The sequence below is a fragment of the Ipomoea nil genome, unplaced genomic scaffold (genome assembly GCF_001879475.1).
Source record: "Ipomoea nil cultivar Tokyo-kokei standard unplaced genomic scaffold, Asagao_1.1 scaffold2779, whole genome shotgun sequence".
In the NCBI taxonomy this organism is placed as follows: Eukaryota; Viridiplantae; Streptophyta; class Magnoliopsida; order Solanales; family Convolvulaceae; genus Ipomoea; species Ipomoea nil.
Genome location: NW_017619207.1, coordinates 4,183,216 through 4,206,879, shown reverse-complemented (window position 1 = coordinate 4,206,879; position 23,664 = coordinate 4,183,216). Strand labels below are relative to the sequence as shown.

At 35.6% G+C, this 23,664-nt stretch overlaps 1 protein-coding gene and 1 long non-coding RNA gene across 2 annotated transcripts; one reads left to right on the top strand and one right to left on the bottom strand.

The window, feature by feature from the left end:
• Positions 1–488: 488 nt before the first annotated feature.
• LOC109157360 lies at positions 489–21,408 on the bottom strand. The gene is made up of 3 exons (XR_002050221.1): positions 21,184–21,408; positions 1,839–1,843; positions 489–499 (listed from the first exon to the last, which is right to left on the bottom strand). It is a non-coding gene; the product is annotated as an uncharacterized LOC109157360 (long non-coding RNA).
• LOC109157358 (CRIB domain-containing protein RIC4-like) lies at positions 14,495–20,674 on the top strand. The gene is made up of 3 exons (XM_019305257.1): positions 14,495–15,146; positions 15,224–15,352; positions 20,130–20,674. The coding sequence occupies exons 1-3, from the start codon at positions 15,017–15,019 to the stop codon at positions 20,435–20,437; spliced, it is 567 nt and encodes a 188-aa protein (XP_019160802.1). The 5' UTR covers positions 14,495–15,016; the 3' UTR covers positions 20,438–20,674.
• Positions 21,409–23,664: the final 2,256 nt, after the last annotated feature.

Sequence of the window (23,664 nt, the reverse complement as noted above, 5' to 3'; positions counted from 1 at the left end):
GATTTCCTAGAGAGAAGGAGGAGTAGGGAGCAAGAAAGAGATGTAGAGAGAAGGTGAATCCTAAAAATGATTTGGATTCCTTGGTTAGGGTAGGGTTTTAATGCTAGCATTGTGTGAAATGACCAAAAGGGCCCCTTCCTCCCAAAACTAGTTAGGAGAAAGACAAAGTCTAGGGTACAAGGGCTAAAGCCTAAGGTACAACTCATTGACCAAATTAAAAGGATAAGGAATTTGGTCAACTAGGTCCTTCAACTAATTTCAAAGGGAAATTAGGATAAGAATTGTAAAGTCACAAGGAATTAATTCGGGTTTTAGGGAATGAATTTCCGGGGTGTCACAAAACCACTTGTACCACTACCGTGGAGCCTATTTTAGCCCATAGACCTATTAAGCCTACAAATCAGATGCTCACCTCCGGGTTTAACAAACTCTTCAGGTTGCTTCATAAAAATCTGTTCATCTAGATCACCATGCAGAAAAGCAATTTCAGATCCATCTACTCCAAATGTAATATAGCGACCAAAGCAAGTACTAACCTAATAGAAGTATGTCTAACAACATGAGAGAGAACCTCATCATAATCTATCCCCTTCTGTTGAGAAAACCCCTTTGCAACTAACCGAGCGTTGAAATCCCCCCTCCCCCTCCCCCATCGGTGACTTCTTCCTATAGACCCACTTGCACCGTATAGCCTTCTTGCCTTGAGGAAGTTGAACTAGATCCCAAGTATGATTCTGATATAAAGACTAAATCATACCTGCCATATATTTATCTTTCACTTGGCTAGAAATAACAGCTTGAAGGTCACTAGATCATTATTATTAACAAGAAGTGCAAAATAGACCCTATCCTTAAACCAAGACCTGCTAGGTGGTTTGATATTGGTGCGTCCCAGTCTATCTCTAGTCAAACGATAATCCTATAAATCCTCTAAACTCGAACTTGCTGCAGATTTGGAATTTTCACTTCTTGAGTTTCAACTGTAGGTGGATTAAGCCGCTCAACAACACCGTTCTGTTTTGGTGTCATAAGCACTATATAGTGCCTCTGAATTCCATGCTCTATACAAAATTTCTGGAATTCTTTCTCAGTATATTTATTGTCCCATTGTCAGACCTTAAGTACTTGATTTTTTTTGCCAGTCTAGTTCTCAACCCCAGCCTTCCACAGGTTGAATTTCTCAAAAACTTAATATTTCTATTTTAAGAAATAAATCCAAACTTTCCCAAAAAAATCGTCAGTAAACGTAACATAATACGAAGAGCCACCCATCGAAGGTTCCCTAGTAGGTCCCAAAACATTAGAATACACATAATCTAGAATCCATTCAGTTTTATGCTTCCCAATATAAAAACTTACTATGGATTGCTTCCCAAGGACACATAACTCCCAAAATTCTAGCTTACATCATTTAATGCATTTTAACATATTTATTTTGTGCAATTCAGAGAAACCACTTTCACTAAGATGACCCAAATGTAAATGCCACAACTTAGCAATATCATCACTAAACTCAACATAATGTATCTCACCTACAACAGTATTGCCCAACAACCTATAAATGTTCCACGTGGTCTTTTTCCCTTTTATCATAGTTAGAACACCCTTATTGATTTTAATGGTTTCCCTATATCTATGAATAAAACCATTATCATGCAAACTACTCGGGGAAATCAGGTTCTTAGTTAACCCTGGTATATGTCTAACATCATGCAAAGTTCTTACAATACCACCATACATCTGGATGTTAATTAACATCACCAATACCCACAATATTATGACATCTGTCATCACCCAGAAAAATAGAACCGAAAGTACCTTACCTATTAGTTGTGAACCACTTCTTTTTAGGCGTAATAGATAGGAGCATCCCGGGGACAAAATTCAAGCATTTGACAACTTACTCGATGAAACTGCTATAACATCACCTTCACTATAATATGACTCATCAGTATGTACCACGTTTGCAGCCTCTTACTGCTTCTTCAACTTTGGACGGTCTCTTTTCATGTGCCTAAACTTCTTACACTTATAACACCGGATTTTCTTGTTGTTTCTGGACTTAGACCTGAAAGTCTCTCTTCTAAGAATTATCTTTCCCTACCTTCCTTCTACGATCTTGACTCCCCTTAACATACAAATCGTCACCAACAGAGCCATCCCATATACTCTGCCTAAGCTGATTATGAGCTAGCAGGGCTATGGAGATCTCATTGAATTTAATCATGACTTTCTTGTACGTAAGAATAGTTACTAGATGTTCAAAGGAAAGAGGCAATGAACATAGCAAGATCATAACATTGTCTTCATCTTCAATCTTGATATCAAGTCTGGCCAGATCTAAGATTATCGGGCTTAAGACATTATTATGTTGCACCAAGTTTGAACCCTCTTGCATCTTAAGCCTATAAATCCTTTGCTTTAGATACAATTTGTTTCTTAGAGATTTTTCGATGAACTGACCCTCCAATTTATTCCAAATTTCTTTTGGAGTTGCGAAGGTCAAAACGTGATACACGACTTTATCTATGAGACATAATAACCTAATGATTCCTGTTGCGCGGTCCTTTAAATCCTCCTAATCAGCCACTGCCATATTAGTTGGCTTTTCGGCCTTCAAGGTTTTAGAAGACGCTGAGCCAACAAATCTTTAACCCTAGACTGCCATAACCCAAAATTCCATATATATCGAACTTTGATACTTCAAATTTTGAACTCAAACCGACTATCTCAACAATGCTCTGATACCATTTTGTTGAGATTAAGAAGAACAAAAAATACTAACAATGACAAAAAGTAAAGAATGCAAAATTTATGTGGTTCGGCAATGTGCCTACGTTCACGGGAGTAAAACTATTCTTTTATTAATTGTGGTGGTAATAAAACACTTAGAGATACAAACAACATATTTATAGGCATCTCTATACATGTACATGTACAAAAATACCTTTGTACCACGGATCTGACTGACTCTGCTCCGCTCCTAATTCTTATTTGAGACAAACTCAACAACTTAAATATACATTATTTAGATGAATACATGCACATCATTTATTCATTCAAACTTATGTGTGTTTACGGAAAATGTTATCGTATCTTGACTTTAAACATAGATCTCTATAGTTCATTTTCTATAAAATAAGAAAACCGAGTTTCATTATTATTTTTTACAAGAATAACTATTCACACAAGAATAGTTTTGGTGCGGACAGCTTGTCCTATGCGAACGTGTGGATGCACTGTCAAGTCAGTATCAATGTACCATAAAACATTTCGAAATGCACCATGCACTAGCTGTAACGTTTATCCGTTACTATTATTATAACATTAGGATAAGTTATGATAATATTCAGTATTTGATATGTGGTGCAACACTAATAACATAATAACTAGACTACCATTATGATTAGGAGTCTGGTTAGGGTTTAGGAGTCCTAAAGACAATCAACCACAATAATGACCAGTGGTTATATAAGGTCACTAGTCCTCTCACTGCTCACATTACATACCTTATACACCATCTAGAGAAAGCTGAGTAAAATGAGAGACAAAATACTCGTTATCTCTGCAGCAGTCCGGGTCGCTGAACTGTATCAAAAACTATGGCTGGAGGTTAGTCGATCCTGTATCACACAGTAATATGCATGTGATATATATTTAGTCTAACAGTTGGTATCAGTCGCCATAAATAATCTCTCCCTAGTTTTTTTTAATTGCTTAAATATTTGCATATTTTATATACTTTTTTTATAATTGGGATTATGTGAATATTATTGAGTTCGCAATTAAATTATCTGGGTTGCTGGAAATTTGGTGTTTTATTCTTCCGCATTAAGTATTAAAAAAAAAATCAATTTGGATAACTTCTGGCCTACTGCCTCAATCAATTCTTTGTTGGCCCACTCGCCAACTGCAATCATGTTGCTGCTAGTCTAGCGTGAAGAAGATGACGATGAAGAGGTCTGGGCCGGGTCTGGCCCAATTGGGCCGGACTTGGGCTCATTTAATTTTTTTTATTAAATCTGGGCCTGTTATGGTTTTGGGCCAAATCTGAATTGATAATTGGACTACATCAATTCATTTAGATTAACATCTTCATCATATTTGGACTTCTACTAATTAAATTATCCAATTGAATTTTTTTATTAAGTATATTATTAAATTATTATTCAACTTTGAATAATTATTCAGTTTTTAATTTTTTAGTTGAATTTTAATTTAATAATATTTTTTAATTTAAATTGTATTAAGTGTTGCAATTTAATTGTGGAGTATTTGTGAGTATTATGCATAATCTGAGCATGCTACATTTCTCTTCTTTATTGAAATAATTATTTGACTGTTATAATTATATGCCTATAGAAAAACATGTTCATTAAGGATAAATTTAGAGACTTTTAGGTCTGAATTTATATGCTTTGCATGATTTAGTGCCTTCTAGGTGAATTAGTGCCTTTCAGGTTAGATTATGCATATTATTACTCACTCTTCAGTTATTACTCCATTCGTGCTCTTATAAAGTGCTCTTAAAGTTCCTAAAACACATAAAGTACATAAACAAATTGTAGTTTACCATATTCAAAGCCTTATCCATAGGTGAAACTACTCTTTAGATCTCTCAAACGATTTTACTTCAAAAATGAGAACACATGAATTAGGGAAGTTTCTTGGGGAGGAATACAAGTTCTATGGCCCTGGCTTAAAAGCCTTGTTGCTACTAGTCCCCTTGCGACGCTACTCTGTCTAAGGAGTTGATTTTTAACCGAGCTTCGTATCGACCAACTTTCCTGGCAGTATACCTAAAGATTGTCTATCATATTTTGGTTTAATCTGTTTGTTTATTAGGATTTCTTGCTAATGTGATTATGTTCTTTGGTTAATTAAAGAGTAGCCACAACATCTTTAATTTACCAAAATTACATATTAAGTTTTACTCACATAAAAGTCAAAGCAAGAATATTGTAGTTAATTCTGCGTGATATGGCAAAATTTAGCCCACATGCAATTTTGTTATATTTGTAGGGTTAATTAGGATGAAATACCATACTATGATCATAATTTTCCCACAGGAATTATGTATCGGCATATAGGGTGGAAAAACTAAAATCGCACCCATTCCTTTTCCACCATTCAGTTTTTGGTAAATTCATTATGCGTAAAAAATTTAGCCCACATGCAATTTTTATGGCATCCGAATTTATTTTTTGCGTAATTTTACATTGGTAATATTATGTACTTCAGTATCTCTCTCTAATTTTGTGCCTCGAAAAATTCTAACAAAGCTTTCAATTTTCTTTTACAGTCACTCTTCCAATCACTCAATCAATAACTATTGATATTCCTATCCTTAAAGATGATAATCACAAAGAGTGGAAAGACGCTGTTCTATTGAATTTGGGAATATTAGGGTTTGATTATGCTATTCGCAATGAGAAGCCTGCTGAGCTTACTGCGGAAAGCATTGAGAAACAAAAAATGCTATACGAACGATGGGCAACAGCCAATCGCTTGGGCGTATTCCTCATTAAGTCTAAAATTGCCAGAGAGATTCGTGGTCCCGTCGATGAAATTGAGGAAATTGAGCCATTACTCACAGCCATCGATGAGCAATTTGTTGACGCGAACAAATCTTTGGCAAGTACCCTGATAATGAAGTTTATCAATATGCGTCTTTCCACTATTGAGGGAACGCGAAAACACATCATGCAACTCAGGGACATTGCGGCTCAATTGAAGAAGTTGAAAATTATTCTTCCAGATGCCTTTGTGGTGCACTTTGCACTAAATACCCTATCTCAGGACTATAATGCATTTAAAATTTCCTATAATACACATAAGGATGAATGGTTTATCAATCAATTGATTACCATGTGTACTCAAGAGGAAACACGGCTTATAATTGAGCTTGGGGAAAGTGCTTTAATGGCCACAACAAGGCCTAAAAGAAAGTCTGGAAAGCCTAAGGGACTTACCATGGCTGCTAAGGGGAAACTAACCCCTAAAGCAGACATTAAGAAGATACAAAAGTGTTTCTTTTACAAAAAGAAGGGACACATGAAGAAAGATTGTATCAAGTTTCAGAAATGGATGTCCCAAAAAGGTAACATTTCATCTTCTTTTGTTTGTTTCGAATCTAACATGTCAGAAGTTAATACTAATTCCTGGTGGGTTGACTCTGGTTCAACAATCTACATTGCAAACTCTTTGCAGGATATGACAAAACTGAGACAGCCGTCGGGAACTGGGTGTAGCATCTTCTCTGGAAACAAGATTGCATCACCAGTAAAAGCTATCCGAGTTTGCAATTTAGTTTTGGACAATGGCTTTGTATTGAAGTTAGAAAGGACATTTTATGTTCCTAGTTTTTCTAGGAACTTAATTTCAGTATCTAGACTTGTACCCTTCGGACATTCTTTTGAATTCAATGCCAATAATTTCAAGTTATTTCATTATTCTACTTGTGTTGGTACTGGTAAATGTCTGATGGTCTTTTCCGTCTTAAATTAAAGAATGATTCAGTTTACAATTCTTTACATGTTCAAAACGGCACCAAACGGTGTAGTATTAACGACACTTCCTCAATGTTGTAGCATCGGAGATTAGGTCATATCTCCCTTGAGCGTATTAAAAGGTTGGTAAAGGATGTAGTACTTTCTACTCTAGACTATACTGACTTTGAGACTTGCATTGACTGCATTAAGGGTAAGCAGACAAACAAGTCAAAGAAAGGTGCCAATAGAAGTACAACGTTGTTGGAAATTATTCATACTGACATATGTTGTCCTGATATGACAATACCTGGTCAGAAATATTTCATCACCTTTATTGATGACTTCTCAAGATTTTCATATTTATATTTACTTCATCATAAACATGAAGCATTGGATGCCTTTAAATCATTTAAAGCTGAAGTTGAAAACCAATGTAACAGGAAAATACACATAGTTAGGTCTGATAGGGGTGGTGAATACTATGGTAGATATACTGAGAATGGACAAGCACATGGTCCCTTTGCTAAGTTTCTTAAAGAGCATGGGATTGTTGCCCAATACACCATGCCTGGTTCTCCGGACCAAAATGGTGTAGCTGAAAGAAGAAACCGGACCCTTCTGGATATGGTGCGGAGTATGCTTAGCAACTCTAAGCTTCCGAAGTCGTTGTGGGATGAAGCACTTAAGACGACAACGTATATATTAAACCGTGTTCCAACCAAGGCTGTCCCTAAGACACCATTTGAGTTATTCAAAGGTTGGAAACTGAGTTTTCAACATATGTGTGTTTGGGGATGTCCGTCTGAGGTGAGGATATATAACCCACACGAGAAGAAACTTGACCCAAGGACGATTAGTGCTTTCTTTATTGGATATGCACAATCTTCTAAGGGTTATAGATTCTATTGTCCATCTCATACTACTAGGATAGTGGAATCAAGGAATGCTAAATTTCTTAAAGATGACTTGATTAGTGGGAGTGATCGATTTAAAGACTTAGTTCCTTCCTTCGATCATATTGACTCTCAACCTTCTGCGTCATCTGGTGGGGTTGTACTTATCCGCAGTGCTCCTTTAGTTCTGCCTGCAGATATACCACCTACTGTTGAGATTCCACAAACGGTTGAGGATCAGCCTTTGGAAGAACCAGTTCGGGACTTACAGCAACCGCCTGAACTAGATTTCGAACTAATGGTTGAACCAACTCAGGATATACAGCAAGATTCTAAGCCGATGCAGACTGAACCAATTCAAGAACCTCTACCAGTTCTTGAAGAGGTAGTTTCCCCGCAGCCTGTACTAGGCAATGAGGGTCCAACCTTAAGACGGTCTACTCGGATAAGGCGATCAGCAGTTCCTAGTTATTATGTTTTGTATCTACAAGAATCTGACATAGGGGCCGAAAATGATCTTGAAACATTCTCGCAAGCCATAAATTGTGCACACAGTCTGACTTATGGTTGGAAGCCATTAAGGATGAAATGAATTCCTTGAAGGACAATGGAGTTTTGGATCTTGTTGAGTTTCCTAATGGGGCCAAGGTCATTGGCTGTAAATGGGGTTTTAAGACTAAAAGAAACTCATTAGGCAACATTGAGAGATACAAGGCCCGGCTTGTTGCCAAGGGATTTACTCAAAAAGAAGGAATCGATTACAAGGAGACCATTTCTCCTGTATCAAAGAAAGATTCACTTCGGGTCATTCTGGCATTAGTTGCACATTTCAATCTTGAGTTGCAACAAATGGATGTGAAAACCGCTTTCCTAAATGGTGATCTAGAAGAGGAGGTTTATATGAAACAACCTGAAGGTTTCTCTTCTAGGGGTGGTGAGCATTTAGTATGTAAGCTTATGAAATCCATATACGGTTTAAAACAAGCCTCCCGTCAATGGTATATCAAGTTCGATGGGGTAATTTCTTCATTTGGTTTTGTTGAAAATCCCTCAGATAATTGTATATACCAAAAGGTGAGTGGGAGTAAAATTTGCTTTCTTGTTTTATATGTGGATGACATCTTACTTGCCACCAATGATAAGGGATGCTTCGTGATGTGAAACAATTTCTTTCTAAGAACTTTGATATGAAGGATATGGGTGATGCCTCTTATGTTATTGGCATTAAAATTCAGAGAGATAGGTCTCGGGGTATACTGGGTTTATCTCAAGAAACCTATATAAACAAAGTTTTAGAGAGATTTCATATGCAAAATTGTTCACCAAACTCTGCTCCCATAGCTAAGGGGAATAAATTCAGTTTGGACCAATGTCCGAAAAATGATTTGGAGAAAGAATCCATGGAGAACATCCCTTATGCTGCAGCAGTTGGATGTCTTGGATATATTCAAGTCTGTACGAGGCCGGATATTGCTTTTGCGGTTGGAATGCTAGGGCGTTACCAGCACACTCTTGGGTTAGACCATTGGAGAGCTGTAAAGAAGGTTCTAAGGTATCTCAAAAGAACCAAAGGTTACAAGCTTGGGTTTAGGCAGACAGACAATTTGGATGTTGTCGGTTATTCAGACGCGGACTTCGCTGGGTGTGTTGATTCTCGAAAATCAACTTCAGGGTGCGTCTTCATTATGGCCGGTGGGGCTATCTCATGGAGAAGTGTTAAACAGTCCTTAATAGCTACTTCTACCATGGAAGCCGAGTTCGTTTCCAATTTCGAGGCTACTTCATAGGGCGTTTGGCTAAAGAATTTTATCTCTGGGCTTAGAATTATGGATTCTATATCTAAGCCATTGAAAGTCTACTGTGACAACTCAGCTGCAGTCTTCCTAGCTAAGAACGACAAAAGTGGAAGTCGAATTAAGCACATTGATGTTATCACATCTGTGCTTGTTTTTATGGTTATTTTGAATCATCACAGTAATTAAGCTCTTTAATTTTGCTTATTTAATACATGTTTTCCTTGCTATTATCATTTAATTATGGTTCGCACTTGTTTTGAATATTTTACGGTGTTTGTTAGTGTTTTTGAACCATTTTAGGTCAAAGATATGACCAAGGGGAGTTCAAGGATGAGTTTGGAGCAATTTTGGATGAGTTCGGGGCCCAGTGGACTCGACGTGTCGAGCCAAGGGCTCGACACGTCGAAATTTTCCAGTAGCTAACTAATTCGCGCACAGGAAGTCTCGACACGTCGAGAAAATTCTCGACGCGTCGAATATGCGTCTGTTTCTGGGATAAAAACAGACGCTTAAAGTGGCGCAGCTGGGCAAAATTCAATACAAGCGCGAGATCTCTTTTCCTAATATCAATTGCGCGAATTTCAAGGCTCATATCTCCATATTAAAAGTTAGCAATTCAAGGAATCTTCCAAATTCTAAATATCATTAAAGACGACAATTTCTTTATTTAAATATAGCAATTAGAATTTGAGTCCAATTTGGTACAAGATTCCTATTTCATCTCAACTTTGTACCCACTATAAAATCCCTCCTTCCTCAACCCTAATAAATGGGGGACCGAGAGAATTCAGAGATTCTTGGAGACAAGAAGGAGAGAAATCAAGAGCCACAAGTTGTCTTGGAAAGCAAGAAGAAGACTAGGGAGATTTGGGAAAATCGTCTGGTTAATTCTTGTACTCTTTTGATGATTTGTAATTCTTTATTTATATTTCTATGTATAATTTAGTCATGCTTGGCTAAATTCTTTAGAGATTCTTGGGTAAAAGTGTTTATGAACCTATGTGCCTAAGCTCTCAGTTTCTTTAATATATTATTATTTGGGTTTAATACTTGTGTTGCAATCGTGATAATATTGTTTGATGCTTGTAATTAATGGCCATAGTTACTAGCTTCATAGCCATGTTTGTGTCACCAATGGGAGTTGGGGCATAAATTAGGGCACACACGATTGCACCTAATGGTTGGTCCTTGGGAAAGGGGAACTTATTAGGGGAAGTTTATTCTAGATTGTTGCCAATCGGGAGATGGTAGTAATTAGGAATAATTGAATGCTGATCTTTGATCTTATTGGGTGTTTAAGCCATGGGAGTGGAAATTCACTAGGAATAGAGATTACGGGAGTAATTCGATTCCACTTTGCATTCCCACACAAATCTTAATTCCAAACTAAATATTGCAAACGATAATTGGCACTAGGTGATTAAATACTTGAATCCCATGAATCTCAACTTCTCTCTAATTGTTTTCAAAATCCTGAACCTCTGTTTTATTTTATTTATTTTATGCCAATCAATCATCTAAGTAATTGTTAGGATTAGCTCTAATGAATAAGTTAGTAACTAGTGCTTGATACAACCACTTCCCTATGGATCGATAACTCATACTCCGAGAATTATTTGTTTGCAAATATACTACGCATCACACATCGACATGAAGTTCTTAGCAATTAGGGAGCATGTCAAAAATAAAGTTGTATTCATTGAACACATTAGTACTGAGTTGATGTTAGCAGATCCCTTGACTAAAGGCATGCCACTATTTAAGTTCAAGGATCTGATTCAGAAAATGGGACTTTCGCCCAATTTGTAATTTGTATATATACATTCAGTTTTAATAAAATTCTTTAGAATTCAGACATTTTCTGGATTAAGTGTGTACACCTTCATTTACTTTATATTGATGAGAAAATGTACTTCAGGGACTTGGAATAAACATAGGGTTTATTTTGTTGGGTTTTGTTTCCTAATTAAGTGCTCAATGGCAGTTTGCATTTGATCATAATGGATACTACTCGTGCTAATGAGAACATATCATTATGATTGGTGGTTTCTGTTATTGAGTGGTAGTGCTTGCACCAAGTGGGAGAATGTAACGTTTATCCGTGACTATTATTATAACATTAGGATAAGTTATGATAATATTCAGTATTTGATATGTGGTGCAACACTAATAACCTAATAACTAAACTACCATTATGATGAGGAGTCTGGTTAGGGTTTAGGAGTCCTAAAGACAATCAACCACAATGATGGCCAATGGTTATATAAGGTCACTAGTCCTCTCACTGCTCACATTACATACCTCATACACCATCTAGAGAGAGCTGAGTAAAGTGAGAGACAAAATACTCGTTATCTCTGCAGCAGTCCGGGTCGCTGAACCGTATCAAGAACTATGGCTGGAGGTTAGTCGATCCTGTATCACACAGTAATATGCATGTAATATATTTAGTCTAACACTAGCTACCTGCTTTTCATTAATTGTCAACTCTAGTGAATTTGAAAATGCTTGACGTACGGTGCATTCATAAATGCTTGACGAAGCATTTTAGGAATGCTTGTCATTGCATGTCAAAGGTGAAAATTAATGTAAAGGGGAGCATGCACCGTAAAGCATTTCCAAATGCACCGGGCACTACCTGATTGTCAACTCTAGTGCATTTAAAAATAGTTTATGGTGGATTGGTACTAGTTTGACAGTGCATCCGCACGTTCTCACCTGAAGACCACACCAGAACTCAACCATATATACATACATACATACATACATACATACATACATACATACATACATACATACATACATACATACATATATATATATATATATATATATATATATATATATATCTACTATACTAATAAGAGCCCAAGAGAGTTAGGCCTATAATGGGTAGAAAATATGGCGGTCACAGATTTTAATCAAATGAATGGCTTAGATTGATTAAAAGATTGATCAGATTTGAATTTTACACTAAAATTTTCTAAAATACCCACACACCATTACTAATTCCGTTAAAATTTTAAGAATTGTCGTTAGTTCACCGTTAATTTACTCATTGATTTCAATAAAAAAAAGGTCTTAGGTTCGAACCTCATCCCAATCAAAGTTGGCATAATTAATACTCTATTTTACTCTTATTAAATTATATAAATAATTTAGTAGTTACAACAAAAAATAATACATATGCATTTCTTTAATTTAGAATTATGTGTCCACAATGTCTTTATTCAAAAAAAAAAAAAAAAATTTATTCATTATCAATAAATTAAATAAGATAAATAATTTTATTAGTTATATTGTCTTTATTTTTTTTCAATATAAAAATTCTTTATATTCAAATTTATTGATTATATTCGCTACATTGCCCTTACGGTGTCTTTATTCAGTGAAAAACAAATTATTAATTATCAATAAATTAATTAAAAAAATATTTTCATTAGTTATATTGTCTTTATTTTTCTCAAATGTAAAAATTTTTACATTCAAATTCATCAATTGATTATATTCACTACGTTATCTATTATCTTTTTTGTGCACTATTTTTCTAATTAAATATCAAAGTTATAACATAAAATAATGCTATGTATTATTTACCAAGTATTTTATTAATACCATGAAAAAATTTTAAAAAATATAATTAATAAAGCCAACCATATTAATAACTTGAGAGATTTTGTGACAAATAGAGTATTCAAATCACACAACAAATTGAAGTGAGAATTGCCGTTAGTTCACCGTTATAAAAAAAGGTCTTAGGTTCGTACCTCATCCCAATTAAAGTTGGCATAATTAGTACTTTATTTTACTCTTATTAAATTATAGAAATAATAATTTAGTAATTACAACAAAAAATAATACATATGCATTTCTTTAATTTAGAATTATGTGTCCACAATGTCTTTATTCAAAAAAAATTATTCATTATCAATAAATTAAATAAGATAAATAATTTTATTAGTTATATTGTCTTTATTTTTCTTCAATATAAAAATTCTTTATATTCAAATTTATTAATTGATTATATTCGCTACATTGTCCTTACAATGTCTTTATTCCGTGAAAAACAAATTATTAATTATCAATAAATTAATTAAAAGAAATATTTTCATTAGTTATATTGTCTTTATTTTTCTCAAATGTAAAAAATTTTACATTCAAATTCATCAATTGATTATATTCACTACATTATCTATTATCTTTTTTGTGCACTATTTTTCTAATTAAATATCAAAGTTATAACATAAAATAATGCTATGTATTTATTTATCAAGTATTTTATTAATACCATGAAAAAATTAAAAAAATATAGTTAATAAAGCCAACCATATTAACTACTTTGAGAGATTTTGTGACAAAGAGAGTATTCAAATCACACAACAAATTGAAGTGAGAACTACCTCGCAATGTCCTTGTTTGACAATCAGCAGTTAGCGGTTAGCGTTAGCGGATTATTCTAGCGGATTTGACCAGCGAATTTATTTAATTATTAACATTGGGTAGAAAAAATGACCGCCAAATTATTAAATCAAATGAATGGTTCATATTGTTCAGGTTTTAATTTTTTTCTTTTAAGATTTTCTAATTTATCCTTAATTATATGATTATCCATTTAACTTTTCCGTTAATTCACCGTTAGTATAATTCTAATATTAAAGTCTAATATAGAATTATAATTACACCATTAATATAATTCTAATATTAAAGTCTTAATAGAACTTAACCACAAATCCTAATGTCAGAATCTCCTCAAACAATATTAGTATATATTTAATATTTTATGCCCTAATTTTTATTTGTTCTCCCCTATGTCCCTATTTGGTTTCAACCATACCTATACAATTATTTTATTGACAATTATAATCAATATTGACTATATTATCTTGCATTTGTAAACTTAGAATTACCTATTTAACCCGCACGGACTTAGCTCATTGGTTTAGTGGGTAGTATTTGGGAGAAGAGACCAAGGTTTGAACCTCGGCGGCGGCAATGCGGGAATTATGTCCAAAGTGGGCAGATTCCTTGTGCGTATCAGCATTTGGCCTTGTCTGCTGAACCAGGGCCCTTGGGGTTGGGGACTCAACCTTTGGGAGTAGAATTACCTATTTAAATATGCAAATTCAACCTTCAACAATTTCAATATAATCTTGCCTTAATATGTTTTAAAGTACTTATTTAAAAAAAAGAATTGGGCATTATCTCAATCACGCAATACGCGTAAAAAACTAGTATATATATATATATATATATATATATATATATATATATATATATATATATATATATACACACACACACACCAATAGCATAATTGTCTAACATGGATAGGAGTACTATATTGCAGTGAGGACGGTGGTGAGTGCCAACTAAACAGAAAGTTCGAGTAATCCAATGTATGTATTATTGCTTGAAATACACATAACAGACCTAGGTATGGTAGGAGGTGGAGTCCAATTGAAGTATATTTGATTTGGTCTTAGAATAACTTAACTAACCACAATGAAAATGAAATAAACTTTTTCTCCCCTCAACATACAATAATTTTTTATATAACTAGACACCATACTACACGATAAATAATATATAGATCAATAGAGTATATATGCATGGGATGTGGACCAAATGGCCAACCAGCTAAGGTATGGTTTGGTTGGTGTGAACACTAAACTTAGACTCTAAGCCAAAACCACACACCTTATATATCTGTTGTTTAACCCCTTTATGCCCACCTTCCAATCACCATAAATCTCTCTCTCTCCCTCAGCTTCATCATATCATTTGGCAAATATACTATATACAACCATTATTATATATATCTTGAAGAAACTAAAGAATGAGAGATAGAATGGAAAGATTTGCACTTCTTCCCTTTTCTATGGGTTGTGTCTCTGAGTCAAGTGTTGCGGTTGCTCGTCCTCTTCATCTCACCAATACGCCACCAAATAATCCCCTACACACACCAAGTAACTACCCCCCTCTCCAACTTCTCCGATCCGGCTTATAATATTTTTTGTTAATTATTTTTCTTTATTGTATCCAGAGCAAAAGTGGAGAGAGGAAGGGGAAGAAGAAGAAGAAGAGGAAGAGCGGGAAGAGGGTGATGAGAAAACTCGTCATCCTAAATTGCGAAGAATCTTGAAAAATTTCAAGAACTTGTCTCAATTATTCTGTAAGTTCACTCTTACATAATCCTTGCATCAAATTAGAAGATACTTTACAGGTAATTCAAGAGCAAATTCCATTTTTAGTTGATTGCTGTAATTTGGGGCAAACAAATAATACCCGGAGTATTCGGGTTGTCGAACCACAGAGAGGTGGGGTACTAATCACTAGCTACTAGGTTACTCATATGAAACTAGTCCGAACAAAACTTGAAGGTGGATTGATTGCATAAAATAACCAGCAGAATAAAATAAGTAGCAAGGTTTTGTAGACAATAGAGCAAAAATAGGATTCTTGGGGTCACAATGTTTAATCACCTAGTGCCAATTAACGTTTGTAATATTTGGTTTGGAATTAAGATTTGTGTGGGAATGCAAAGTGGAATCGAATTACTCCCGTAATCTCTATTCCTAGTGAATTTCCACTCCCATGGCTTAAACACCCAATAAGATCAAAGATCAGCATTCAATTATTCCTAATTACTACCATCTCCCGATGAGCAATAATCTAGAATAAACTTCCCCTAATAAGTTCCCCTTTCCCAAGGACCAACCATTAGGTGCAATCGTGTGTGCCCTAATTTATGTCCCAACTCCCATTGGTGACACAAACATGACTGTGAAGCTAGTAATTTAGGCCTTTAACTACCAACAACAACAGATTAAAACAAGATTGCAACACAAATCATAAAACCAAACATAAATATATTAAGAAATTAACGAACTAGGCACATAGGTTCATAAACAAATTCACCCAAAAATCCTTAAAGAATTTAGCCGAGCATGGCTAAATTATACATAGTAAATATGAATAAAGGATTACAAATCATCAGAAGAGTACAAGAATTAACCAAGCGATTCTCCCAAATCTCCCTGGCTTCCTCCTTGCTTCCAAAGACGACTTGAGCCTCTTGATTTCTCTCTTTCTTGTCTACAAAGAACTCTAAAAATCTCTCGGTCTCTCTGTCTCCCTTTAGGGTTGAGGAAGGAGGGATTTTATAGTGGGTACAAAGTTGAGATGAAATAGGAATCTTGTACCAAATTGGACTCAAATTCTAATTCCTATATTTAAATAAAGAAATTGTCGTCTTTAATGATATTTAGAATTTGGAAGATTCCTTGAATTGCTAACTTTTAATATGGAGATATGAGCCTTGAAATCCGCGCAATTGATATTAGGAAAAGAGATCTCGCGCTTGTATTGAATTTTGCCCAGTTGTGCCACTTTAAGCGTCTGTTTTTTTTATCCGCGCCACTTTAGGCGTCTGTTTTTATCCAAGAAATAGACGCATATTCGACGCGTCGAGAATTTTCTCGATGCGTCGAGACTTCCTGTGCGCGAATTAATTAGCTACTGGAAAATTTCGACGTGTCGAGCCCTTGGCTCGACGCGTCGAATCCACTGGGCCCCGAACTCATCCAAAATTGCTCCAAACTCATCCTTGAACTCCTCTTGGTCATATCTTTGACCTAAAATGGTTCAAAAACACTAACAAACACCGTAAAATATTCAAAACAAGTGCGAACCATAATTAAATGATAATAGCAAGGAAAACATGTATTAAATAAGCAAAATTAAAGAGCTTAATTACTGTGATGATTCAAAATAACCATAAAAACAAGAACAGATGTGATAACATCATTAGTCCTCGACTATTGTAGCATTGTCACATTTAGTCATATTCTTTTAATTTTGTTATATTACATTTCTAACATTGAACAACTTCTACTTTTAATCATTGACTATTGTGGCATTGCCACATTTAGTCCTATTTTTTTTTTTAATTTTATCATATTGCATCCATAACTTTGAGCAACTTTCTCGTTTAGTCTTCGACTATTGTGCCATTGTCACCATCAATCTTCCGTTAAAAATTTTGTTAACTTACCGTTTAAAGATATCACTATCTTGCAATATCGTAACTTATATCACTATGTTGCAATATCATAACTCATATAACAAATAAAAAAAAATCCTTACACATGTCGTAACTCATATTTCTATGAGTTACGATATTACATCCTTTGATATTTACGATATTTCTAATGCATTCGAAATATGAGTTACGATATGTGTAATGATTTTTTTCCTTTGTTATTTGTCAATTTTAACGGAAGATTAATGGTGGCAATCAAATGAATGTCATGGATGTAATATGACAAAATTAAAAGAATATGACTAAATGTGAAAATGTCATAATAGTCGAGAACTAAAAGTAGAAATTGCTCAAAGTCATGGATGTAATATGGCAAAAATAAAAGAATAAGACTAAATGTGACAAGGCCACAATAGTCAAGGACTAAAAGTGGAAGTTGTTCAAAATTAGAGATGTAATATGACAAAATTAAAAGAATAAGACTAAATGTGATAATGTTATAATTGTCGAGGATTTAAAGTGGAATTTGCTGGGTAATTCAACTATAAAAGTTTAATATTTATTCTCCACACACTTTGAGAGCTCATTTACTTTTATGAGCCAATCATATTAAAATATGTTTGACATTGGGTAGTGTTAAAGATCCAAATCCGAAACAATCTTTGCATGTTTTGCAACTAAATAAATTCTTCCATTGGAGGTTGTAAATCATGGTGACTCAACTGAACATTAATCACAGAGGCTAGACCGGTGCTCACTGCGCACAAGAAAACCCCCTCACTTTGAGAGGTCGCTCCTACACTGCCGCTGGTGAGACTCGATCCCTGATCATTCTTTCAAAGTTTCACCTCTATGACCAGTTGAGCTACCCATGCGGGCTAAATAAATTGATTTTATATATGGGTGTGTGTGTGAGGAGGTACATTATGTTGGTACCGTTGGTAGAAAACACAAATAATAATCAAAAATAAGATTATTATTTTCTGGAAAGAAGGGAAGAAAAGATGAAGAAAAGTGGCTAGTGTTTGGTGTTGGGTTTTTGCAAGAGTCAAGTGAGCACTCTTTCCTTAAAACCTTATTTGCCACCTCCCAAAGATGCTATGAGCGTTGTGTCCTAGGCTTCCCAGGATAAAACTTGCTATGATTCAGTGTTTGAGCATTCAAACAAAGAATCCGGCGAGCAAGACGTGGTTATGAACACAGTATGGCTAATAAGAGGAGTAGAAGCAGAATTTTGAGGCTGGAAAAACAATGTTTCGTGCAGTGTTCTTGCTGTTCTCACAGTGTGTAAAACTCTACTGCCTCAACCCTCTCTTATATAGGGTTGAAGGAGCCAATAACCTTTATTATGGCAATTAAAAATGACATTAAAGCTGCCTTCCAACAGCTAGCCACTACCTGGGAATTGAATTCAGAATTGGAATTAATAGACAATTAATTCTGTAACAGATGAATTCAATCCCCTCAACAGTCAGAACAGGGTTCGGTCTCAACTTTCGACCCTTGCACCTTTCGTGGACTCTGTTGCACGAGAGTTGTGCTCTCGGTGCACCACAACCTCTCGTGCTCGGGCTTGAATCAAGCCTTTTTCAATCTCTGCTAGTTGGAATTTGATTTACACCCCCCCCCCCCCCCCGCGCGAGAGAGCCTCTATGCTATACAATTCTACAAGCTTCAACAGAGCTCTTGTATATAAGGGGGGAAAATCTTCATTCCAAAGCAATGTGGGACAAAAAGCTCACTTTTTCCCTTCATTTCCCAACTCAAATGGGTCTACTTTGAGAATCAATATCTCATTCACCCATTATCCGTTTTGAGCGTACAATATATCGATCTCTTCGTCTCACTACGAAGAATCCGAATCCACTTTAACCCGACCCAAATCGGAAGTGGACCCCACTGATAATTGTACCAAAAAATAGCCACTTAACATGCCATTTTATGCCATTTTTAGCTATTTTTTCCAACACATTATGGCTCAAGTGATAATACATTCCTCGTAAAAAGTGTGAACACATTCACACGGCACCCTTTTGAAAAATTAAAAGTTAAGATTTATTTTATTACTAGCATTTTGTATGCACAATACGAGAAAATTCATGCCCAATATTAAAATATTGATAAATATAAATAATTCAAAATTATAATTTGAATTATATATACACAAATAATATATGTATTTTGTACACTCACATATATAATTTATCATTCACAGAAATTTAATTAAAATATAATTAAGTATTAAATTAATATATAATGATTTTAATAAAATGATAATTAAAAAATAGGAAAAAGATATGATAGGTATACGTGGTATTCTATACCACCGCCGTGTATTTCTCATTTGGTTGTTTATTAATGCATTTCTTTCTTCCGTTTAAAAAAAAAATATGATAGGTATACGTGTATGGTAAGAATGATGTGTTATCAATGTTAGAATTAAAAACTAACGGTGTTATAATGGTGTAATGGTAGTTTTGTCTAATAACATTGGAATGTGCAACATTTAAAGTAAAATGTACACACTTATTTGCATGCAAAAAGATGGACATAAATTAAGGATATAACCTTAATTGAGGCTTATTATGTTTTTAGATTATTAAACTTTTAATTTTTAAATTTGAAATAATTATAAAATGAACTCCGCTTTAAAAGTTTTTAATAATTATAAAATTTGACATTTTTTTACTAAGCTAAAATCCTCAACTATTAATGAACTCTGATGGACAAGACACTTTGAAATCACTCTTCACTTTTTAAAGGATACTTTGTTCTCATTTAATATGCTCCTATATATATGGAGAGACAAAAAATGTGAAATAGCACAAATATAAAAATTAGGATTTTAAAATTATAAATATGGTAAAATTACTAATTAAATTATTGTATCCAATTCAAATTGAACTAGTGTACAAGGAGGATGGGGATGAGGTGGGAGAAGAAGAGAGTAGAATGATGGAGATTGGACATCCAACAGATGTTAAACATGTAACTCACATTGGCATGGATGGGGCGTCCACTTCAATCCTCTCCCAGAGCTGGACCCCATCATGCAGGATAATGATGGACATGCATCATCATCATCATCATCATGACATCTTCTTCAGCACTACAACTTCACCCTCTCCGACCACGGCGGCCACAACTCCGGCGACGAACCCACCGTCGCCGGCATCTATTGCAATGGCAGTGCATCACCAGCCAGCTGACGTATAATATATACATACATGTTGATCTGCCTTGCCAAAATATGTATAAGATAATTAATTAACAAAAAAGGCCACCATTGGATCAGATCCCCCCTCCCAATGTAGATTGCTTGTTTTGTCTGTGGTGGTTCACGGTTCACATATATAACTCTGCAATTCTCCATGTCTGTACAGTGTAGCTAGGTACATATATGAAGTAACAATAATCAGTGATGTAATATAATTACTTGTCATGCAACTTTTACATTTGCTGGTTATATATATTGAATATGTTCCTTAATCTACTTAGCTAAGGTGATCTCTTAGCTTCATCATATCTATCTTGAAGTCATGATAATAACGTTATATTATTCATGTCATCGAGTAATAACTAATTACAATATAATATAATATAATCATTGTATTGTATTGCATTCAGGGGTGGAGCCACCATGGAGCAGCTGCCCTGCCTGCTCCCTCTCCCCACCCCACCCCACCCCCACCTTATATAGTCCTTGTATATATAGTACATGAAAACAGTGTTTGTCTTTAGGGATGGTTTAGGGTTTGAATCTTTTCATTGACATAGCTCAATTTTAGCTTTGCTCTAACACAGATAAATACTTCAATTTTGGTTTTGCTTCAACACAGTTAAATTTTGACTTTTTAAATATTAATAGTGAGATTTTGTTTGGTGGATCCACACTAGTGGTGAAGCCATTATCTTTTTTGCAGGTAGGTGGAGAGAAAAAGATGGAGATGAAGACCCTTTACGATTTTGAGAGCTCCCGACCCTTAGTGTAGTACATGTCTTAATTTTGAGGCAAAAGTTGCTTTAGAAGAGATTCTTAGGTAGCTTTAAAGCCTTGGAAGCCCATTCTGGTTTGAGATATGAGTGGGGGGTCTTAATAGGCTCCAAGTATGGCATACACTCGGAGTTGGGAGTGCCTTTAGCTTGAGGGGATTCATAGGTTTAAAAGGAAATGAGAAAAGAGCAAGGAAATGAAGGAGGGTGAAATAAGGAGGTATGAAAAAAGAGAGAAAGAAAAAAGAAGAATTTGGATGAAAGAGATGAAGGAAAAAAGCAAAAAGAAAGAGGTAAAGAATAGGGAGGAGTGAGATGGTGGATAACCATTGCTTAGGTCGAGGCCGCAAAGGCTCCCCGGGCCTAAAACGCGGTACGCCGTGCCGTCGGAGTTGGCCTTTGGCCTAAGGGTGGTTGGGGAGGGAGCCATTGCTCCTGTCGGGACCTCAAAAGCCTCCCCGGGCAAAACATAGTACGCTATGCCGAGGGAGGTTGGTCTTGGGCACGAGGGTGGAAGGAGGTGAGTGCTACCGCTCAAGCCGGGACCCGTAAAGTCCCCCCGGACTAAAACACGGTACGCCGTGCCGGTGGGGATGGGACTTTGACTTGAGGGTAGTAGGGATAGCTAGGATAGGTGGATCCTCACGAGCTAGGCATCGTTCCCATCACTTGTGTGGGACGGGGAGCCTATTACAGACAAGGTTTTGTGTTTAGATTGGTGAGGGGTGGGTTTTCAAGGCTTGAAGTTACCCATTGATCTCTTTTGTGAGCCAGTTGGCCTTATGATTTTCATATAGTAGATTTAGCTGGTTGGGAGCTTTATACTTTGATTGGGCGTGGTCACTTTTGGGTCACCTCTTGTATATATAGTTGGTTGTTTTGTTTTGTTATGGCCGAAAAGGCCAAGGACTTGATTTGAGCCATAGTCCACTTTTGGGGCTATGGCGTATGCTTGTAGACTCTTGGTTTTCGAATAGAATAAATGCACAATTTAAAAAAAAAATATTAATAGTGAGAAGTTCAATTTTAGCTTTGCTCTAACACAGATAAATACTTCAATTTTGGTTTTGCTCCAACACAGTTAAATTTTGACTTTTTAAATATTAATAATGAAATTTTCACACGCACACATACGTACGTACGTACGTACATACACACATACATACATTGTGACACCCCAAAAATTCTATCCTTTAAATATGATTAATTGAGTAATTAAATCTCAAGTTACCCTTGTTAATTTCCCAATCAATTTCCTAAATTATATTGATAGTCGGAGGACCAAATTGACCAACTCCTTGGTCAATTGACTTAAGTAAAAAATGAGTACCTCTAGCTTTGATGGTTGTACCTAATTCTTTGGAGTCTTCCTAAGCCTTTCTAGGGAAAGTAAGGGTATGATGGTCTTTTCCCCTTACTTGGTCTTGAAGCCTTACCCTACCCAAACCTAAAATTCATTCCCTCACTTTAGCAAGACAACTTTTCTCTCCCTTCTCTCTAAGAAACTTGGCTTCTTCCCCAAGCTAAGAAAGACCTCATCCAATCTTGCAAAGCTAAGATTCATCCCAAGATCCCACCTTTCTATCTTCCAAGCTTAGGAAAGGGTAAGATCTAAAGTTATCTAGTGTTTTTGGTTAGCTTTAAGGTGTCTTTATCTAAGTTTGGTGTTTTCTTGTGGATTGGCTTGTGTAAGAAGGTTGTGAGGAAGAAGAGCTTCCAAGTAAGGCCTAGGAGGGTTAGAAGAAAGAAGGTTTTGGTCTTCAAAGGTAATCGATGTTTACCGGAAGGGAAACTAATTCCACCTTAAGCTTAACTCTCTACCCATTACTAACCACCGATCTAGACGTCTTAGCTAAGGCACAACCTATAACTAAAACTGACACCAAGAGGACTCTAAAGCTAGATTACCCGAGATCGAAGAACAAGGATAGCTCCTTCAACAGGTCACCGCTGACTTCTTCAATCAAAGGAAGCAAGGTACTCACACTACACAACTTGATCTCGGCATCCGCTTGAACTTGATCCGCCACTTCCAGACAAAGGCTACTGCTGCCAGCTCCAAAACACGAGTAGTATGTCCTTCACCCTAGCTCTTGGGCTAACTTGATGCAGACTGCCAACTTAACACTTGCATTAACACACAACCCACAACTCTCTACAAAGCACTTAGAGTTAAAGTTTAACATCTTAAAGTCTCAAACTTAGAGTACTATCCTAGATGCACCCTAGATTATTAAAGTCTAGCTCTTAACACCCAAGTATGTAAGTACCTAGAGTTCAAGCTTAATGTCCCAAAGTCTTATCCTAAAGGCATTGTCCTAGGGTCGAACTTAGGCTCTAATACCAACTGTAACACCCCTGAATTTTAAGATATTTAAAACTTATAAAATAAAGGCGAATCTAAAATTTAAATCCCAAACAGAGTATAAACTATCCATAAGAGTCGGGGT

Excerpts from the sequence above, each read along its gene's own strand:
- LOC109157358 (XM_019305257.1), top strand. The coding sequence starts at position 15,017 with ATGAGAGATAGAATGGAAAGATTTGCACTTCTTCCCTTTTCTATGGGT. Across the intron at positions 15,147-15,223 it reads TAATCCCCTACACACACCAA|AGCAAAAGTGGAGAGAGGAA; the intron begins GTAACTACCCCC and ends TATTGTATCCAG. Across the intron at positions 15,353-20,129 it reads GAACTTGTCTCAATTATTCT|TGTACAAGGAGGATGGGGAT; the intron begins GTAAGTTCACTC and ends AAATTGAACTAG.